Raw genomic sequence first — 22,022 nt, forward strand, 5'->3', positions numbered from 1 at the left:
GTGGCAGCCATAGGAAACTAATAGGACCATCATCTAAATAGCCCTCTGGGAACTGGTCCCTGCCTACCTGCTGAGCCTCCCCCCTTGCTCATGTTACCCCCACCCCACCAATGATCCTCAAACTGTCTGGCTTCCTCTAGCTCCAGGGCCTTTGCACTTACTAAGTTCTTTCCAAGGCCGGCCCTACTGATAATTCAGCTCTCTGCCTAAACGTCACCTCTCTGAGAGGTCTTCTCCGGCCAGTTTATCTAAAAATTGCCTCCTGGCCATCTCCGTCACATCTATTTTACGTCACTGACGTTTTTTCTTCCCAGTCTATCACTTGTCATACCCAGTAGAAAGTGGGATCAGAGAAGCCTTGCCTGGCTTGTACCTGCTGTATCCCCAGAGACTAGGATAGGGCCTGACCTATAGTAGAGGTTCTGCAAACACTGGTTGATAAATTATGTGTGCAAGCCTTTATGGCCTGAAGGGGGTTTGTGTGTGCGTGTGAATGTGTGTGTGTGCACGCGCACACGCATTTCAGGGGGCAGATGGAGTAATGAGACCATAACTCCAACATCATCTCCCACCTTGTGAATGCCCCTCACTCATGCCCTTGTCACGTTGTGCCAGGAGCTTCTATGAAGTGAGGTCCTTTCATATCCCTCTATTACAGACAGGAAGCCGAGGCTCAATGATCTTCTAAGTTACTGCTTAGTATGTTCAGAAGTGGAAACCTCGTAAATTGAGTCACGAGCAACCTCAGTCAACTCAGACCCTCACCTCCTGGGTGCCGGGTCCCATCTCCCAGGACTCCTGCAGAGATGCGGCTCACGCTGTAAGGAGAAACTTCAGAGAGGCCCCTAGAGGCATCCAGGAGAGGCATCCAGGAGAGGCATCCAGGAGAGGCATCCAGGAGAGGCCTGGGAGTACTGCGCTTCCCCAGCCCCGCTTACCTCCAGCTTGGAAGTGACCGGCTGGCAGGGGCCGGAGCATCGGTGAAAGCCGCACCGACGCTGAGGGAGATTCCCAGGAGGTGGCTTTCCTTGGGAGAGAAAAGTGCGGCTCTCCAAGCTGGCTGTGGCGGAGTCGTCTCACTGACCGCGGCCTCAGTTGCCCCATCTGGAAAGTGGACGCGGCCACGAACGGCTCGAGCCGGAGCCGGCCGGCGGCAGGCGGAGGGTTAAAGGGGCGGGTCCGCGGTGGGGGCGGGTCCGGAGCTCGGCCGCACCTGGCTGCTGGCTGCTCCCCGCCCCGACGCCGCGCGTTGCGCCGGGAGCCGCTTCGGGAGCGGGAGCCCCGGGGGAGGAGCGGCTCGGCAGCCGGCACCCACCGCGGGGAGGGGCGGCGGCGGCGGCGGCCGGAGAGACGTCGGGAAGCGAGCGGAACCGCCATGGCCGAGTTCCCGTCGAAAGTGAGCACGCGGACCAGCAGCCCAGCGCAGGGCGCCGGCGCCTCGGTCTCCGCGCTGCGCCCGGACCTGGGCTTCGTGCGCTCCAGCCTCGGTGCGCTCATGCTGCTGCAGCTGGTGAGCGCGCGCGGGGCCGCGGGGTCCGGCTTGGGGGCGGCCGGGCCGGGAGGGCTCGGGGCTGCCTCCTTTGCTCCCAGTACTCCCTCACCTTAGGCTCCGACGCGCCGCGACGCCCCTGTCCCCCGGGCGCCTCCAGGACGCACGCCCCCGGGACCACTCTCAGCCCTTTCGACACATCCCCGTTGCCGCGGGCACCCGTGTTCAGAGTGCCCACTCGCGCGCGCCCCATCGTCCCGCGAGGTGGTCACTGGAGGCCAACCAAAGGAGCGCTCACAGACGCACAGTCACTGCGCCCAATTCGCTCTGTCTCCCAGCCTCTCTGTCCCCCAGCCTCTCTGTCTCAGTCTCTCTGTCTCTCTCTGCCACGGAGAGCCCTCCAGGACACGCGGCCTGAGTGAAGCAAAGTCCACTCCGAGGGGCTCCGCGTGGCCGAGCCCTAGACGCTCCTTTTCCAAGCGAGAGTGCAACTCGGTTCCGGCGCGTACCTTTAGGCGCGGCCCCTGGCCTCTCGCTCGGGGACCGGGCTTTTCTGGCTTCCACTGGTTGCCCCACCGGGTTCCAGCCGGTTTGGCCGGTCCCTTGGGGCCGAGATACCGCGCCCAGCGCCGGCGGGAGGGATTTGTGGGAAACCAGAGGCATTTGCAAGGGTCCGATGCCTCCCAGACCCTGTGCGGATCCCAGCAGAGTCGGACTGATGGGAACACCCCTCTCCCCACACGCTGGTTTCAGGCCTGGCGGTTTTCTCTTTCTTCCCACGGTACCCTCTGGTGGGTCAGGAAGCCGGGTGGCTGCCCCTGTGGGAGACTTCCCCAGCAACTGAGGGTCCAGAGGACTAAGGTGGAACTGGAGGTGGGCCAGGATCCATTTTCTCTTAGGGCATGTCGGTCGTCCCCATCCTGCCTGATCCTGGTTTGGTTGGAAGGCTGAGAGGCTGGGTGGTCTGACACATCGTGCCCCTTCCCCTCGCACCTGTCTCCACCTAGGTCAGTGCTAGCTCTGTTTCAGGGTTTCACAGATCTGTCTCTGGCCCCTCAGCCCCCACACCAGCCTCAGACTCTCTTGGAAAGGTTTGAAATGTAGAGTCTTTTTTTTTTTTTTTTTAAGATTTTATTTATTTATTTGACAGAGAGAGATTACAAGTAGGCAGAGGCACAGGCAGAGAGAGAGAGGGAAGCAGGCTCCCTGCTGAGCAGAGAACCCGATGCGGGACTCGATCCAGGATCCTGAGATCATGATGTGAGCGGAAGGCAGCGGCTTAACCCACTGAGCCACCCAGGCGCCCTGAAATGTAGAGTCTTTTTTTTTTTTTTTTTTATAAAGATTTTATTTATTTATTTGACAGAGAGAGAGATCACAAGGAGGCAGAGAGAGAGGAAGGGAAGCAGGCTCCCCGCCTAGCAGAGAGCCCGATGTGGGGCTCGATCCCAGGACCCTGGGATCATGCCCTGAGCTGAAGGCAGAGGCTTTAACCCACTGAGCCACCCAGGTGCCCCCTGAAATGTAGAGTCTTAATCCCCACCCCCTTGGAAAAAATGTGGAATTGGAATTTCAGGACGTGCAGCCCAGAAATCTACATTTGTAATCTTCTCCCAGAGTTGTTCTGGAGATTCTCAGGGTGGGTAAGACCTCCCATGGGGCCTGATTTAAATTGGCAGGTTTGCAGGCTGCACTTCAGGACCATTGAGAAGGTGGCAGGGAGAGGGAAGGGAGCCTCAGGGCTGGGCTGAAGGGGCAGAGGAGAGGCAGTTGAATTTGGAGTCCTGGGAAGTTCCTGAAGGAGAGGGAACTTTTGATTTCACTGAACTCTGGCAGAGGAAGGGAGAGGGTGTTCAGAGTTGGTGGGGGGAGCTGATGTGGGAGCCAGGGTTTGGGGATGGACTACTGAAAAGGAAGTTGGGGGGGATTGGGTTGGTACAGCTAGAGTTGAAGCCCTTGTTTCTGAGGTGGTCAGAAGCTGAGGGCCTTGAGTGCCATGGGGAGAGATAGGGAGAGAGCTCTGCTGGGCTCTGGGGGTGGGGGGCGGTTTCATGGAGCCCTAGGCTTAGCTGCTTCTTGATGGGACCTGAGCATGGGCTGCTTTCTCAAGTGAGAACTTGAGCTGAGAGTAAGAGGGCCCTGCTTTACCTGCTGGGACCTGGGTAGATCCCTTGGGAAGAGGCTGCTGTTTCTGATTTGTCAGTCCCTGTGGGCCCAGCAGCCCAGTCCTGAATATTTCTGTCCCATTGCACGGAAATCAACCCTGGGTCTACACAGGGTGTGTGACTTGCTGGGAGGCCTTGCTTAGGTGTCCAGACACTGAGGGACTGGGTGTGAGTGAGGTGGCCTTCCTTTGCTCCCTTCCCCCTGCAGTACTTTTGGAGCTGGGGTGGGGGGATGAGGGTCTCCTATTAGACTTCTGAAGACCTGCACCTTTTAGTGCCTTAACCAACCTACGTGTGGGAGAAGCTGCTTCCTGAGCTGTTTCTCTGGCCACAGACAGTTCTAGTGGACAGCTTCCTGGTTTCCTAGGGGGCTTTAACCCAACAGGCACTACCATCTGCTGAGAAGCAAAAAGCTTCCACCAGTCAGGTGTGAACTAGGCTCTGGGTTTCCTGGCAAGGGCTTTATATACTCCGTTCTCCCCTTTTTATAGGTGAGGAAACTGAGACTCAGAGGTCAGTTCTTTGCCCAAGGTCTAAGAGTGATGGAACTGGTATCTAAGCCCTGTGTGGGCTGACTTTTCTGGCCCATGCTCTTAATCACCACACTCTGCTCTGCTCCCACAGGGTACAGGGTGTGGTGCTTTTGAGGGTATGATGGAGTGGTCATCCCTCCCAACCCCCAAAGGCCCAGCGCCTGCTTACTCTTGGTCTGAGGGAGGTGCCCAGAGGATGAGCTTTTCTCAAAGGGATCAGGGAGGGCTGCATGGAGGAGGCAGTAAATGGGAAGATGAAAGCTAATTCTCCTTTGTTTCTCAAAGGATGTGGTGGTGGGAGGAGGGAGGTGGGGTGGGCAGAGAGGAAATGTGCTCTTTGTCTGGTATTGAAGTGGGTCCTGAAGAACCAACTTCAGTGTTAACTGATTTATCACCCCCCCCAACCATCTGCTTCCAGAAAGAACATTAGGCAGAATGTGATACTCAGCTTCTTACAACAGGAGTTAAAGTCATATATTTCTAAAAGTTCATGTTGTGTGCGTAGGAGGGGAAAGTATTGACTTGAGACCCAAAAGAGGTCATTGTACCAGGAATCTGTGGCAAGTTTAAGGCTGTTGATTCTTTGTTGAGTTTCCTAGCGGCCTAGGCAAAAAGGGAAACATGATGAATTTATGCAGATAAGCATCTAAAAAACAAGCAGGCAAGTTTGAGCTAGAGACAGCTCATTTGGTCATAAAAATCTGGAGGTTTTGGGGTGCCTGGGTGGCTCAGTGGGTTAAAGCCTCTGTCTTAGGCTCAGGTCATGGTCCTGGCATCCTGGGAGCCCCAAGAGCCTGCTTCCCCTTCTCTCTCTGCCTGCCTCTCTGCCTACTTGTGATCTCTCTCTCTGTCAAATAAATAAATAAAATCTTAAAAAAAAAAATTTGGAGGTTTTGATGTTGCAGGGGTGTGGCTAGGGGGTGGAAGGAATCTTGTTGAAGGTGTGGTTAACTGATCCTTATAGCTTAACCTGGGCTTACTGATGAGCAAAGAGTGAGGAACTTGTATATAAAGTCACACAGGGTAGAGTGGCAGTCAGAATTTGCACTCACATCCAAAGCGAGGCTCTAGCTATGCTTCCTTTTTTTTTTAATTTTTTTATTTTTTTGGTGGAGGTTACAGATTCCTGGGATGCTTTGGAGGGGAAGGAAGGGAGACCTCCTTAAGGGAGGGAGATTTATCTAGGGCCAGGGCCACTAAGGAAGGCTTCCTGACAGAAGTGGGCTCTGAAGGGTTTAGTTATAAGGAAGGGAGTAGTAAGAAGGAGGTTTCAGACAGATGAACCTTAGAATAGCTTGCCCAAAAGCCTTGCAGTCAGAAGGCACCCCTGAGGCCTCGGGCATAAAAGCCCATATAAATGGGCCAATCAGTGTTTGCACCTTTTGTCCTTTTTTGCTGGACCTCTTGGAATTGGAGGTGGCCACACCATTTCCGTTTTTGAACAAAATATCAGAAGCTTCACCCACCACTAGATCACAGTGACCTGTGGGTGATGCAGAGTATTGGTGGGAGCACTGGCCTGAAAGCAGAGAGCCTTGGGTTCAGATCCTGGCTGCTCCTTCCTGGCTGTGTGATCTTGCACCTTCCCTAATACCCTAGAGCTTCTGTTTCCTTGTTGGTAAAATAGTGACTATGGAATAGTGAGGAATGTGGAATATGGTGCTGTAAAGGGCTTAGTGCCGTGTGTGTTGGAATGAAGGGCAGTTAGGATTCACAGAGCCGTAGAATCATAGGGTTCTTCATGCTTGCTCCCAGAGGTCCCGCGAGCTTACATGCTTCTAGCGACGGGGAGCACAGTCTCTCTCAAGGCTGCCAGCACCATCCTCGTGCATTTGGCAGTATTAGAAGGTTCTTCCTTGCCGTAATCCTGGCTCTGTCCCCAGTCCCAGCAGGTACTTCACCTTCCTCTCCCAGTGGGGGTCAGGGCAAGGCCTGCAAGTCCCCTCTGTCCTCCAACAAGAGGCTGCCCGGAGGAGATTGTGGGGGTTTCCGAGGTATGAGCAGAGCTCGATCTTGTTGGAAGTGCAGTGCTGGGGCCTCCCAGGGTGTTCTTTAGCCCTGAGCTATGTGGATTCAGTCTCCTGGGTACATCATGCCAGGCCCTGCAAGCTTGCTGGTCCACCTCCTGTGCCCAGAGGAAACCAGTGCTTGGTCTTGTTATCTCCACCCACACACCCCACCGGTTGTGGCCTGGAGGGAGTTGAGTGTTTGGAATAAATATGTGAACACATTCTCCTTACAAAATGAAAACCTTTTACAGATAAGGCCAAAGTTATTCTTGGATTGCTTGCCCCTCTCCCCAAGGGGACCCCTGTAGGGAGTTGCCAGTTCTTTTTCCTGTGCATTGTGAAAAATGGGGATGGTTTTATGCCCTCTCCTTTGTTTGGTAAGTTGCATTTCTTACACCCAGGCCACCTGAGATCTCTTCTGTTACTGTCCCTCCCTGTTAACTGCATATCCTGGTGTCAGCCAGTGTTCATGTAGCCCTTTCTCTACTGATGGGCGCATTTTAAAAAATTGTCTTCTTGAGAAAATCACACAGGCACACAGCAGAACCGTCCAACAATACAAAGAGTAATTAATTCGAGTGTCATCTCTCTCCTCCTGGATCAGTCCTGGACCAGTCCCCCGAGGTAACCGCCTGCAGGAAGGCAGCATTCCACGCTGAGTCTATGCATTTTTCTGCACGTGACCCCTGTCCTCACTTCAAAAACCACAGATGGGAACACTCTGTGCGTGTGCCCCTCAGTGCTTTTCCCCCTTGACAGCACATAGTGTGCTGGGTGTTTTCTTTCTCTAATCCTTCCTGTTCTGAATTTCTTTAATAGGTAATATATTTACTACGGTTCAGAATAAAACGGGCTGGGAAAGAGCAGGCTGAAAAATCTTTGTCCTTTCCAGTTAGAGTCACCCCGCCCATGCCCGCCCTGGTTTCCCAGGTTCCATTTCAGACTCTTGAGAGAGGCACAGGCTTGGCGGGAGAGTCCCACCTCTCCCCACTTTACCCAAGGAGTACAGTCTTTCTCTGCATATCCTCTGTGTCTGCTCCTTTTTCATATAGAAGATGTCTTGTGGTCTGCTCTCCGTGCATGGAGTACGATGGCTGGCTTAGGGCTTTGCAGCGGTCCATTACCTGCTGCCTTGGGACTCAGGGGGCCCATCCCTTTGTGGACAGACACCTGGGGTTCCCACTCCTGCTGTTTTGTACCCTGTTGCAGTGAATGAGCACACACAAGCCACTAAGTGCATCTGTCCAGTACATTTCCAGAAGCGGGACTGCTGGCCATGGGTCTGAGTGTTCGTGATTTTGATGGAGCTTGCTAAACTCCCTCTGGAGGGGTCACCAGCCTGGTGAATCAGGACACCCCCCCTCCGCCATCACTCTGGGTAGTAGCGTTTTCTAGTTCTCTTATGAGTGAGGTTGGCCTTGGAAAAACATGTTGGAGAGCTGTTTGTATTTGTCGTCTGTTTGCCCTCTTTCTCCATTCTGTGGAGTCTTAAGTCTGTCTTACCAGTTATTAGGACCTCCAGATGATTTGCAAATGTTTTTTTCCTAGTGTTGTTTTTTACTTTGCTCATGGTGCTTTTTTATGCCACACGGACTTCTGTTTCTTTCTTTTTTTTATTTATTTGTCAGAGAGAGTGAGCACAGGCCGACAGAGTGGCAGGCAGAGGCAGAGGGAGAAGCAGGCTCTCTGCTGAGCAAGGAACCCAATGTGGGACTCAATCCCAGCACGATGTGGGACTCAATCCCAGAACGCTGGGATCATGACCTGAGCCGAAGGCAGCCGCTTAACCAACTGAGCCACCCAGGTGTCCCTCTTTATTATTTTTTTTTATTGATTTTATTCATTTATTTGATAGAGAGAGAGGTCACAAATAGGCAGAGAAGCAGGCAGAGAGAGAGGGGGAAGCAGGCTCCCCACTGAGCAGAGAGGCCGATGTGGGGCTCAATCCCAGGACCCTGGGATCATGACCTGAGCCGAAGACAGAGGCTTAACCCACTGAGCCACCCAGGTGCCACTGTTGTTGTTTTCTTTTTAATTTCTCATCAGCATTTTACTTATTTATTTATTAAATCTTAAAAAAGATTTTTTAAAATTTATTTTGTCAGAGAGAGAGAGCACAGAGGGAGAATCCAGCTCCCTGCTGAGTAGAGAGGCCGATGCTGGACTTGATCCTAGGACTCTAGGGTCATGACCTGAGCCCAAGCAGATGCTTAACTGACTGAGCCACCCTGGTGCCCCTTATTTATTTTTTAATAGGAACATAGTTGATACATACTGTTATAGTAAATTATGACGCATGTGTACAGTGGCATATCTTGCAGTTCGTGAAAAGATAACGTCTTACCTCTCTGAGAAAATAGGAGAGCAGCTCTCTGTAATGACAGTCTCCAGGCTTTATAGCTAAGTGGAAAAGGCAAGGTGCAAAACTGTGTGTGTAGAATACTATTGTGTGTATGGGAGGAAGAGAGAATATATAGAGATGCACCTGTTTAAAGAGGGTGTGTGGGCGTGCGTGCATGCACAGTTCCTGGAGAGATACCTAAGAGACCCCTCTTGTTTGCCCCTGGGGAAGAAACTGAGTATCAGGGTAGGAGGGAGACGTGCTAAAAATACCATTTTGTTACATGCCATGTCATACAGATTACGTATTTCAAAAATAAATGAAATACCTTCCTTAAAAATCTTCCAAATACATGAAAATACAGAGTAAAAATATAGTACAGGTAGTTTGTGCTTGTGACAGAACTGCGAAGGCCGCCCTTGAAGGCCCCTCAGGCCCAGACTGGGGAAGACACTCCCATGAACACCCAGCAGCAAGCATGGCCTTGAATTCAGTGTTAAGGGCTGGGTGCCCTCGGGTGGTTGCTTAACCAGGTGTACATGGAAAGAGGCTGCGGGGCGCCTGGGTGGCTCAGTGGGTTAAAGCCTCTGCCTTTGGCTCAGGTCATGATCCCAGGGTCCTGGGATCAAGCCCCTTAACGGGCTCTCTGCTCAGCGGGGAGCCTGCTTCCTCCTCTCTCTCTCTGCCTGCTTGTGATTTCTGTCAAATAAGTAAATAAAATCTTAAAAAAAAAAGACCACGGATGGTGGGTGGACGCTATTTCGTACATGTGGCAGGGTCAGGTGTTTGTCGCTCCTTGACAGCTGGTGATTGGTTGATGCTGGAACTCAGTGAGGACCAGGCCCCGATTTCCTGCTCATTGATGGTCTCAGGGAGCCGCAGGGGCGCTGCCCTGGTCCCCATGGCCACTGGGAACCTGCTTAGTGGGCAGAGAGGGGTGAGCTGGTTTTCTTGGCAGCCCAGTGAGCCCGGCCCTGGATGTTAACAGGCCCTTTGCTGTTGGTCTGGGTTGGCCTGTCCTGCTTGCCCAGGTGGGAGAGGCCAAATGAGAGCTTTGGAGTGAAAGGAAGGCTGAGAAGAGTGAAATCTGTGGCCCCCGGTGGTGGAGCTGGGAAGCGGCCCCCAGGACTCCCGAGTGCTGGGGTGTACAGTGCAGGGATTCCAGGGAGCTGTCTCCTTGCCCCCTCCCCTACCCCAGTCCGCCACCTCTGCACAGGGAGGGGCTGGTGTGTGGGTGTGTTGTGGCCAGTCCAGGCGCCCCGGAGCCTCTGTCCCCTGCGCCTTTGTCTCTCGTGACACAATGGGTGGCTTTTGTCCCCATAAAGTCCCTTTCACTGTGGGAAGAAGGGTCAGGGCAGGGGTGGAGGCTGGGCCTGGCCAGGCCAAGTTCAGAGTGTCCTCAGCTGCCCAGATGTGTCCCTGTGAGAGGGAACCCCAGAAGGGCTCATGTTGCCCCCGGGTTCCAGTTTCCTGGATAGTGCAGTGGAGAGAAGGGAGTTCTGGCAGCTTTTGGGTGGGGCCCCATTCTCACATTATCTCCAAAACCTTTGGGTTCATTGCCAACATTTAAAAAGCTGAAGATTTCACATAGGAATTCAGATTTCTAGTGTCTCTTGGAAAATTGGAAGTCTTGGCTGCCCCGCTGCATTCCTCTGACACCAGTAGGCTGCTCTCCGCTCCACAGTTCCCCGCCTGGACGGCCTTGGCCATTTCTGTGACCTGCCTGCCTTGGCTGAGTTTGAGTCCCCAGTGTCAGCATCCAGGTTCTGAGGTGCTGCCACTCTTTGAGGCACCCCACTCTGGGAGGTAAGCCCCTCTCCACTCCTTCCCAGAGATCCCAACGGCCCTCATACCACACCTGACCACTACAGCTGTTGACGTTTTCCTTCACAGCATTTTACCTGCAATGACACCCCTGTGAGGTGACCAGGATGGGTGTACCTGCTCAGTCTTCTCACATGTCAGATAAAGAAACATCAGAAGGGGCGCCTGGGTGGCTCAGCGGGTTAAAGCCTCTGCCTTTGGCCCAGGTCATGATCCCAGGACCCTGGGATCGAGCCCCGCATCGGGCTCTCTGCTCAGTACAGAGCCTGCTTCTCTCTCTCTCTCTCTGCCTGCCTCTCTGCTACTTGTGTTCTCTGTCAAATAAATAAAATCTTTAAAAAAAAAAAAAAGAAAGAAAAAGAAACATCAGAAAGTTTGGGTAACTTTCCCAAGGTCGTACAGCAAATCCACAAGGATCTGACCCAGCCCAGGAAGTGGAGAGGGATTAGAAGAGTGACCGTCTTTGGGTGGGAAAAGACTTAGCTTAGTGCTGGGGATGGAGGGGTCCCTCCAGTACCAGGGGGAGAGGGCTTTGGGCCCCGCTGCAGGAGGTGTGTAGTTGGAGGAGTGTCAGGCCTAGGCTGAAGGGAGCCTTGGAGAGCACTAAGTGGAACCTCCCTGCTCCCAATGTCCTGAGGGGCATACTGAGGTCTGAGGATGAAGGATTTTCCCCAGAACCCCTCAGCCTGTGAGGAACAGAAGGAGTGTGCTTTCAGGAGGCATTCTAGGGCCGGGCAGGGCTCCCCTTCTGGGGCCTGCCCTTCAGATAAGCCCGGCTGCCTTATCTGAAAGACGGGTGGGGCCCACACTGGCATGGGGCCCTGAGCTGCCAGGCACCATGCCTCGTGTTTAAGTTTAGATACGTCCTTTATCTCAGTGAGGCCTCACACCCCTGGGAACTACACACACAATTACTTCTACCTCAGGAATATGGGCAGAGAATGGATTGGAAAACCCACAGTCCAGCCTCTCAGGTTGATAATGACAGTGGAACGCGTTGATCTTAGTCCCTTACATGTATTACTTTCTTTAATCTCAGAACTACCCCCTGAGGTAGGTACATTTGGAGGATGAGGACACTAAGGCACAGAGAGGTCCAGCAACTTTCCTGGGTCACATAGCTGGTAAGTTGGCAGGGCCAAAGCCTGAACCCAGGGAGTAGTAGGCCAGCCCTCCATCAGAACTGATGTCAGGATCACAGGTCAGATTGTGACATCCGTTGGCTGTCCAAGAGTAACTAAGAAAGATGTACTGGTTTCCTGGGGCTGCCATCACAAAAATACCATAAACTGGGCGGCTTCAGACAATGGAAATCTGTTGTCTCACAGTCCTGGAGGCTAGAATTTCGAAATCGAGATTTTGACATAGTTGGTTCCTTCTGGAGGCTCTGAACGAGAATCTGGTCCGTGCCCCTCTCCTGGCCAATCCTTGCTGTTCCCGCTGCTCACAAGTCACCTTCCCAGATCTTTCTTGGCCTCTTACCTGAAATTGCAAATGACCGCACTGCCCGTTCCTTCTCAGCTGCAGTTTTTTCCGTAGCACTTACCCCTTGCCCTGTGGCTTGCTTGCCCACATTCATCGATGCACTGGGCTTTTATCTGGGTCCCCTCCATAGAGGGGGAGCTCTGGGAGAGCAGGTGTTTTGTCTGTTTGGCTCACACAGTAGTAGGTGTTCGATAGATACTTGTTGAATGAATGGTCCCAGAGAGGGGCACCCGAGCTGCAAGGCGACTATCCTGGTCAGAGGGGCCTGGATCACACTCTGGAGACAGGTGGTCCTCCTTTGCTCTTTACCCTCGGCTACCTACTCCTGTCCCCTTCCCTCTGAAAAGTGGGGTTTACTCTTGTCCAGTAGACCACAGGACAGGTCCTCCGGCCCCTTCTTCCAGCTACAGGAGGGGTCTTTGGCCAGAGGGGGGATGAGGCTGTCAGGCTAGCAGAGGGGTTGGCAAATGTGGGGCCTCCCTCTCCTGAGTGGGGTCTCCCTGGACCCTGGGTTGGGGTGCGCCATTCAGATTCCTGGGACGGGGGGAGAGTGGACAGGAAAAACCAGTCTCTCTGGTTCCAAGGGAAGAGTGGACCTTTCCTTGTTTGAGGGCAGAAACCGAGGCGGCTCCCAGGGCACAGGGCCAGGTTGGCAAAGCCAGGAGGAACCCCAGAAATTCCCGCTGCTTATCCGGCGGCTTTATCTGTCAGAGGCTGCGCTTGCTGATCTGGAAACCAGGGCTGGGCTGGAGGGGCAGGGCAGAGCCAGGGGACAGCTCGGGTGTCCTCATCTTTCCCGTGTTACTAAGTAACTCTCAGTAGCCTGGGTTCCAGAGAAGGTCAGAGCTGGGTTCAAATCCTGCCCTACCCCCAACCCTGGGGGGAACCATGGGCAGCGCCAGATATTTCCCTCTGAGTTTCTGTTTGAAAAATGGGGGAAATATATAGTACACACCAATGAGGGGGTCATGGGGAAACCGTGAACCAAACAGGGAGTGGCTTACCTGAGGCCTGGCATGGGCGTTCAGTGATCTCTGCAGCCAAATCAAGGAGTAATCATACCAGTAAGTGTTAGGTACATGTTAGGGTGAAGCCAAATTGGTCTTCTCTTGATTTTCAGTTCAGTGCATTTTCTGACTTCCTTTTTTGGTGGTTGGAGCAGGCAGCACATTGGTCTGGGGGCCCATCAGGACCCCGCTTGAGGTGGAAGGATGATTGTACCTGATGAGTCTGGTTCTTACCTGGGAGGATCCTGCAACAAGCTGTGTTGGAGGGGGTGGTTCTCTTTCAGAGCAGTGGCCTCACCCAGCTCTGGGGGCTCTTGGCCGCCCTCATAATGTCCTTCTCAGGCAGGGTGCCGGAGGATGGGTGGTAAAAGCTGGCGGTGCTGTGCTGAGACACCCCAGCTCTGGGTCCTCGCTGGTAACAGCTCTGTCCCTTACTTGCGTGCCTGCAGGCAAGGCCCTGCCGCCTTCCTCACCCCTAAATTGGGCCACCCAGGCTGCTGCCAGCCCGTCTCTGGTGGGTGGAGGGGAGCAAGGCCAGGAGCACATCACCGATTCACCTCTGCTTCCTGTGCTGGGCAGGTTTCTGACCCCCATTTCATGGATAAGGAAACCGAGGCTTGTTAGTTCTGCACACACATCTACTGACCAGGTACCTCTGGGCCCTGGAGATACAGCAGTGACCAAACTCAGACTCCTCACAGGACCTGAATTCTGGTGGGGAGACTGGAATTGTCCCCTGGGAGCTGCACAGAGAGGGAAAGGAGCTTGCCCAGAGTCCAACAGTGTGGGCAGGATTAAAGCCCAGCTGTTGGCTCTCAGGCTCTAGGGCTCCACCTCCCACTGGGAGGAAAAGTCAACCACACCCCTCCCCAGCCTCTTGGGCAGGAGGGGCAGGACGAGGAGAAAGGAGCATTGTCCTACAGATTTCTGGACTCAGCTAAGGTCATTCCTGTCCTGACCCTTCACATGTAGGGGAATGGGTACGCAACATGCCTTCAGTCCTTGGCGGGGCGCTGGGGTGGGAGCACGCAGCAGGTTCCCAGTGCTGGCTGTGCTCGCTGGTGAGCACTAGCTCTCCGGGGGCTGGTATAGGAGCTTTTGGCCAAGGGGCCTTTTTTGTTTCCAGAACCAGCAGCCAGAGATGGATTTGGCTCTTGAGCCATTTCTCTCTGATCTGTCTGATGATTAGGTCATTCTCCAGCTGTGGCAGGGTCCCTGTGAGCCTTGCTCCCACAATGCCTGGACGCCATCCAAGAAAGAAGAGGGACAGTTGTCTTGGTGCATCTTTGTCAGCAAGGGAGCCTTTCTCCAGAGCCCCCCATTAGACCCTCCCTGCCTCAGCGCTAGCGCTGAATCATGCCTAGCTCTAGAGATTGCAGAGCATGCCCTTGTGGAGAAGGGAGGGTGCCTCAGCCTCTGGGATCTCGGGCAGCAAGGAAGGGGGTGAAAGCCATGGAGGAGGCCAGGATGGCTCCCTGGGAGGTGTGCTGAGTGTCTGGATGCAGCTGTGAGACAGTCATTGTCCTGCTCTCAAGGAACTCAAAAGTCAGGGGAAGGAAACAGAATCTGGTCCTGGGTGGTGGGTGCCTGGGGGGCCAGGAGGGCACAAAAGAAGTGTTCTAGAAGCCAGACTGGAGGACCAGGGGGAAAGTGTCCCATGGTGTGCCACATTTCAACTGAGATCTGAAAGGAGGAGTTACCAGGCAAGGGTAACTCCCTTACCTGGTATGCAGTAGGAGCCAAATAAATGTTTCTTTGACTAAATGAGAAATGTGTCCTGCAGAGTGAGCCCCGTGGCCTCTGGTCAGAGTGTTGGGGGCTCTAGGGGACTCTTGGCCCTGTCTCGTCCCTCCAGGTGCTGGGGCTGCTAGTGTGGGCCCTGATTGCCGACACCCCATACCACCTGTACCCAGCCTATGGCTGGGTCATGTTCGTGGCTGTCTTCCTCTGGCTGGTGACAATCGTCTTCTTCATCCTCTACCTGTTTCAGCTGCACATGAAAATGTACATGGTGCCCTGGCCGCTGGTGGTGAGTCTGGGTGGGAGCATGGCGTTGGGGGGTGGGGGGTGGGGGGTGTGTGCCTCAAGGCTGACCCATCTGCCTCTGTGTGCAGCTGTGACAGAGGCACCTTCCCTGCCTGAGATGTGGCTGGTGGGGGTTGGCCCTCAGCCAGCTGTAGAGCTGAGTGGGGGAGGGAGGATCCATGGCCACAAATACAGGAGGACCATAGACTTGGCTTTCTTCAGAGAAGGGAGAAGTGAGGCATGCTCTCTCTCTCTCTCTTTTTTTTAAAAAAAGATACTACTTGTTTATTTGAGAGAGAGAGAGCACGAGCTGGAGGAGCAGCAGGCAGAGGGAGACGGACAGAGTGAAGCAGACTCCCCGCTGAGCAGGCAGCCGGACATGGGGCTCGATCCCAGGACCCCAGGATCATGATCGGAGCCAAAGGCAGACGCTTAACCACTGAGCCACCCAGGTGTCCCTGTGAGGGCTCTCGAATGGAGAGCCCCCTGCATTTGGAATCTTGAAAGTGTTTTTCTGTTTTGTGGGGGCAGTTGGGATTTGAACCTGTGTTTCAGGAGGTCTGTCAAGACTCTCCCAGCCCTCAGCCAGACTATCAGGAATTACCCAGAATAAGGCCCCAACAGCTTGGGAGAGGGTGGCCTCCCCGCTTTGTCCAGGTCAGTCTTCTCGGGACACAGAGCTGAGAGCGGCCATAGGAAGTTCCCCGGCCAGCCTCAGAAAGCTCGCGCTGGGCTTTTTTCTCTGACCTGGAAAACCCCTGCAGCTGGGGTCTGAGGCTTTCAGTGAGCGGCGAGGCAAGAGAGGCACATGATTGTAAGACAAGCAAGGCTGGGACTAGGCGGCATTGTGTGGAATTCAATGACTGTTTAAACTGAGGAAACGTGAGTCATCCTCAAGACAGAACGGGTTTGTTAGATCTTGACATCACTGGCAGGAGCCAGGCCGTGTTTGTGGTGGCCGCTGGGCTTGCAGGGAAGATCCTAGGCTGAGGAGGGGACGGCTGGACTTCCTGGCTAGGGTCCAGTCCCGGTCATGGCCATGTCCTAGGAGCCTTGAAGAAAGAAATCTCCCAAGATGGCGGGGACCTCAGTGTCTCTGAGCACAGACCTGGGGCTCCGGCCACAGCTCTTGTTGGAAAGAGGCTCCTTTCCTGGGCCAAGATAGCAGGGCAGTGTCTCTTTGGCTGCCGGGCCTATTGGCAGATAAGGCTTGGCTGCATCTGGAGACGACTGGATTGGGATTGTCAAATTGGCATTTCAGGAATGGGGACTACAAGCTCCCTACCGGACCTGGGCAAGGTGAGTGAGTGATATAGGTTGAGGGAGGGGTTCTGGAGAGCCTGTACCCATCCATCTGTAGGGAGCCAGCTCCTGCTGTCAGTGGGCATGCAGGCCCCTTGGTACCAAATCTTGATATTTTAAGATTGAAAGTTTTATATGAGCTCTTTGGGTTTTCATATGAAATCTCATTTTCGGGGTACCTGGGTGGCTCAGTCGGTTAAGCATCTCCCTTCAGCTCAGGTCATGATCTTGGGGTTCTGGGATTGAGCCCCACGTCGGGCTCCCTGCTTCGCCCTCTCTTCCCTGCTCATGCGCTCTCTCACTATCTCTCTCTCTCTCTCTCTCAGATAAATGAAATCTTTTTAAAAAAAAAAAAAAGCTTTAAAAAAATCTCATTTTAGAATATTGGTAATTTTTTTTTTTTAATCTATAGGTTGAACCAAATGTGCCTGAGGGCCACCAGTTTGCAATCTCTGCTAAGACTGTTTATGGGCTCCAGGGGCCAAGTGCTAGGGAAATGGGACTTGGGCCCGACTGCCATCCGAGCATCCCTTCTGCCAGTCAGCCCCAGAATCCAGCTAGGTCCTCACCCTGGCGTTTGACATGGTGGCCTTGAATCTAGGATGTGGCCAAAAGGCAGACAGAGATTCCCCCATGGCGGGGCAGAGAGGGATGGGAGGTCTTCCCAGGGCCAGCCTCAGGACCAAGGCCCACAGTGCCATGCGTGGGGGCCAGGCTTGCATGGAATAACGTGGCCCTGGAATTCTTCAGCTGGTGCTCTCAGAGATGGCCTTTGTTTGGTCTCCTGCCATTGGGAATGGAGTTTTGCCTTGTGGGGCTGTCACTGCCCCTCCCCTGACCAGATCACTTTAGGCCTTCCCATTATTTCCCCTCCCCTCTCAGCCTTATGTGTGTTTATGCTCCCCGCTTAGATGGCCTATGGGTTGACCCCATGTGGACTGCCACCCTGAGGAGGATAGTGGGAAAGACCCATGTATCCATCCCCATCCTTGAATCCCAGCCTCTGTTCTCGATATTAAAGGAGTGTGCTGGGGGCAACTGAAAGAGTCTGCCATCTTTAGCCTGTTCTCCCCTCCCCCCACTCCCTAGTTAATGATATTCAACGTGGGTGCAACTGTTCTCTACATCACGGCCTTCATCACCTGCTCTGCCGCAGTGGAGCTGACGTCCCTGAAGGGCACCCGGCCTTATAACCAGCGTGCGGCTGCCTCTGTGAGTATGGGTCCCTGGGGGCGCCCTTGGCAGTGATGGGGGAGGGGCGGGTCAAACCAAGTCTGTGCCTCTGGGCTTCCACCACCCCCTGGTCTGAGGCCAGCATCTGCCACCTCCAAGGGACCTCCTTCTCAGGAGGGGCTTAGGGACATGCAGGTTTGTCCTCCACAGTTAGCAGTAAACCTCAAGGAACTGCAAAACTTGAAAATACTCTCAATGGTAAATGGGATTTTTGGGTTCACTGTTGAACTTTTCTGGCACACAGGTGCTTCGTACCGATTTATAGTCCGTGTGCCCCCTTGGAGAATCTGTTGAAAACTGCTCACCCGTCTTAAAAGGCACACACAGTACCTTTTGGTTTAAACCATTTGGGGGGATTTACAGCTCTCTCAGGAAGCCCCGACTTGGGCTTCATATCAAGCAGCCAGTGGCATACCAGCGACCCTGTCCACACCTGTCACGCTTCAGTCCATGGGGCCCTGTGCAGACATTACCTCACAGGACCCCTTGACTTCCACACTGAGGGACTACCAGTTCCTCTGGACAGACAAGGAAATTGAGGCTCAGTGAGGTGAACACGCCAAGGTGCAGTCCAGGGTTGGGCAGGAGCAAGACCAGGACATGGGTTTCCTCAGCTTCAGAATGTGGCTGCAGGGGCCAGTGTAGTCCACCTATAAACTGATTCCAGAGAATTCCTTGGATACTTTTTTTTTTTTAAGATTTTACTTATTTATTTGACAGAGAAAGGCAGGGGGAGCAGCAGGCAGATGGAGAGGGAGAAGCAGTCTATCTGCTGAGCAGGGAGCCCGATGCAGGGCTCAATCCCAGGTCTCTGGGATCGTGACCCGAGCTAAAGACAGAGGCTTAACCCACTGAGCCACTTAGGTACCCTTCTTGGGTACTTTTTGAACATTGTCTTTTTTTTTTTTTTTTAATATTTCATTTATTTATTTGACTGAGATCACAAGTAAACAGGCAGGCAGGCAGGGGAATGGGTGGGAAGCAGGCTCCCTGCTGAGCAGAGAGCCCCATGCGGGACTCAATTCCAGGACCATGGGATCATGAGCTGAAGACAGAGGTTTTAACCCACTGAGCCACCCAGGCGCCCTGAACATTGTCTTTTTAAAACTAAATTCCTGATGTGTGTCTGAAGGAGCTCCTACCCCTCGGTCACTCTCAGCACACTGTCCAGTTGCCCGTGTCACAGTCTGACCTACCTTGCTGCGTGGTTAGCCATGGTTTCCCCGACAAGAATGTAATGTTGGCACCCCTACAAACGCTTGGGAAGTGAGTGTGTGGCTAATTGGAGTTGGGGTGGCTGCCAGTGCAGCTTATTCTAGTTAAGTTTTACTGTATATGCCCTTCTGAGGCTGTCTGGTGGTTGTATCTGTCCCCCCTGACCCCCCCCCCCATTGCCATGCTGCACACCAACTCAGCTTTGGTGTCTTCTTCCTCTTCCAGTTCTTTTCGTGTTTAGTGATGATTGCCTACGGAGTGAGCGCTTTCTTCAGCTTCCAGGCCTGGCGGGGAGTGGGCAGCAATGCAGCCACCAGTCAGATGGCTGGGGGCTACGCCTAGACCACGCGTGCCATGGCCCCCTTGGGGCCGTTGGCTGCAGCCAGGTCCCAGCGTGGGGCGGCCTGCAAGCCTGAGGCCTGAGCCCTCTGTGGAGTCGGCCTAGAAGGGACTACGCTTGCTCTGCTCTGCTCGTCAGACTCCTAAGGAATCAGGATCGTTCCTCTGGTTTGGCCCAAGTCAGCACGCACAGGGGCTGGAAGGAGGCCAGTGGCTGGGACCGCCTGCCCATCCTCCGTATGTAGTGGAAGGCGACGGGGGATACAGGCCTCTCAGTGTCTCTGCTTTGTCTTTAGAAGACCTCAGTGTCCCAGGCTGGGGCCCAGGCTTCTCACCAACACTAAGTACACTAACAAGGACTCCAGACCTGCAGCCCCTGACCTTCTGTAGAAGAAGCCTAACAAGCCATGTGTATTTATCTTAGTCTTTGTTCTGGGACTACAGAGCAAGTTTTTGAAACTGGTCTGGGTCCTTAAAACACAGGGGTTTTTTTGTTGCTGTTTTTGGGTTTTTTTTGTAAGTCTTGAACTCACAACCCTGAGATTGAGACCTGAGCTAAGATCAAGAGATGGCCATTTAACTGAGTGAGCCACCCAGGTGCCCCCCCACCCCGGCCCATAAAACACAATTCTGACCCTCCCCCAAATGAAAGGCTGCTTCGAAAACCTTTGCAGAAAGAGGGGTATGATTTCTGATGGCATGGTCTTCCTTTCCTGCATTTCAAACAATCCGTTGGAAGCAACTTCTCAGTGATGAAATACCCAGCCAGCCTTCCCTCCCTCCCTCCCTCCAACCCTTGTTTGTAACACTCCCTTGGGGAAATGCTAACCATGCCGACTGCTTCCCTGACACTGTTGATGAGGCACGGGGGACATGAAGGAGGGAGGGAATCAAGACCTTGCCTGGTAAGTTGTCCTGTGCTTGGTGGTGACTTTGTTCTTTGGGTTTCTTGTTTTTGGTTTTTTTTTTTTTTTTTTTACAAAAATAAAGATGGAAGAACTTATTTGGAAAAGGTGTTGGGTAATCCTGGTTGTAGATGCTTATAAATTCTGGGAAGGTGCAGGGAAGGGTTGCAGTGAGAGGTTCCAAGTACCTGGAGTGGGTAAGTCCAGTTCTGGAGTCACTCAGCAGCACTAGCGACGTCCTTTACCAGAGGCGGCCTGACCCACTTCCTACCTGCCTGGCCATGTGTCCCGACAGGTTGAACACAACCTTTTACTCTCCTAAGGGTCTCAGTTGAACACTGAATCATGACTCTAGCTTTAGGCTTCTTAGGTCATCTTGCTGGACTCAACACTGCCCTCCTTTTAGCTCCCTTGAAGGTTTTGTGCAGTTCAGGGAGCGTGTCATCAAAGCCAGTGACCACGCTTGATTTCGGAAGGCTGGCACAGACCACAGCGAGGGGCAGTCCTCCCAACTGAGCTCATGCTTTTGCTGCCAGAGTAACATGCTTTGAATGATCAGCTGAAGGCATTTCTGGGCACCCCTTGGTCCTTTTTGGACAACCCCGGGGACAATCAGAATGTAAATACAGTGGTCTCCCCTGATCCACGTTCTCGCCTTCGGCGGTTTCTGTGACTAGTGGCCAACAGTCTGGAACCAGATGGTCCTCCTGCTGAGAAGGCTCACAGCAACGTCACACTGCACCTCAGCATGTGTGCCCTTCACCTCCCTTCACCTCTCCTGTAGGCACTGGGTCAGCTCCCATCATCAGAGGAATACAGGACGTAAGAGATCTTGAGAGAGACCACACTCAAGTAACTTTCGTTAACAGTATATGACTCAAGTAACTTTCGTTAACAGTATATGTTTAGAATGGTTTTATTTTATTGTTGTTCATCTCTTATCATGTCTTTAGAAATTGAACTTTTTATCACGGCGGGGGGATGATGTAGAGGGAAAGACACTGTATAGAGTTTGGTGCTATCCATGATCTCAGGTATGGGGGGGCAGGGGTCTTGGGACAGAGCCCCTGGTGATGGCAGTGTGGGGGCCACTGTAGAGGCACGCGGTTGTGGCAACGACTCTAGCTCTGGCGGTTGGGGATGTAGCCAGACACCCATGTCCCAGTCACCCTGGGACAGGCCCAGTTCGTGCCTGTTGCAAACACAAACAGCATCCCTTTTTACTCTTAAGTGCCTCAGAATTTGAGCAATTGCTAGTCATTCCAGGACTCAACCAGAGAAGAAAGTTCCGTGTTAAGGATCAACCCATTTTCTTTTGAGGCTAAAGAGGAAATAAAAATCCTAAGGAAGTCTTCAAGGTTTCTGACCCTGGTACAACAGCCTATTGCCTTGCAGATGTCAGTATGCTTAACCGGACTGCTTGCTTCTGGCTTAAGCCTGAGCCCCCCAACCCCACCCCTGATCCTTCGACCCCGCAGTTCAGGTGAATATTGCTTCCCACAGGTGAGGAGGCCACAGGAGTAAGTTGTATTGCTGTCTCTGAGGCTGGCCAGGATAAGCCCTGAGCCCCATCATAGGTGACACATGAGGATGGAAGTTCCTATGTGGACAGAGACAGATTTCTAGTTGGTGGATTTTTCTTTTATGTTTTCATTTTTTCAGATTTTATTCATTTCAAAGAGAGCCCATGTGCATAAGCATGAGCAGGGAGCAAGGGAGAAGCAGGCTCCCTGCTGAGCAGAGAGCTCAATCCCAGGACTCTGGGATTAGGACCTGAGCCGAAGGCAGACACATAACCAACTGAGCCCCCCAAGTGCCCTGCTAGTTTGTTTTATAAAAAATCAGAAAGCCTACCTGCTCATACTTAGCTACAGCAGGCTTGCCTGCTTTTTTTACCTCTAAGCAGAAAAAAACTGTTTGCCTCTGTTCTCATTTTTCATAAGCGATTCTTTGGACCTGTCAACATCAATGGCTTTTTTTCCACCGGCAGACAGACCAACAGGTTTTCATCAAGTACTTTGACCAGGCCAGGCCTATAGTACGTAGTCCTCTATGAAAAGGGCAAGAAGGGAAAGCAAGGCCAGGAGGTGGAGCATTTGAAAAAGTTGGCTCTGAGAGTGCCTTTGGCTTGAAAGATCACAATAGCAGTG

At 53.2% G+C, this 22,022-nt stretch overlaps 1 protein-coding gene across 1 annotated transcript; it reads left to right on the plus strand.

Moving 5' to 3' along the window:
• Positions 1-1,258: 1,258 nt before the first annotated feature.
• On the plus strand, positions 1,259-19,523 carry LOC122911418 (plasmolipin). Its single transcript, XM_044256079.1, has 4 exons — positions 1,259-1,510; positions 14,709-14,882; positions 17,270-17,392; positions 18,854-19,523. Exons 1-4 carry the CDS (start codon positions 1,376-1,378, stop codon positions 18,968-18,970), a joined length of 549 nt encoding a protein of 182 aa, XP_044112014.1. The 5' UTR covers positions 1,259-1,375; the 3' UTR covers positions 18,971-19,523.
• Positions 19,524-22,022: the final 2,499 nt, after the last annotated feature.

The sequence above is a fragment of the Neovison vison genome, chromosome 7, assembly GCF_020171115.1.
Source record: "Neovison vison isolate M4711 chromosome 7, ASM_NN_V1, whole genome shotgun sequence".
In the NCBI taxonomy this organism is placed as follows: domain Eukaryota; kingdom Metazoa; phylum Chordata; class Mammalia; order Carnivora; family Mustelidae; genus Neogale; species Neogale vison.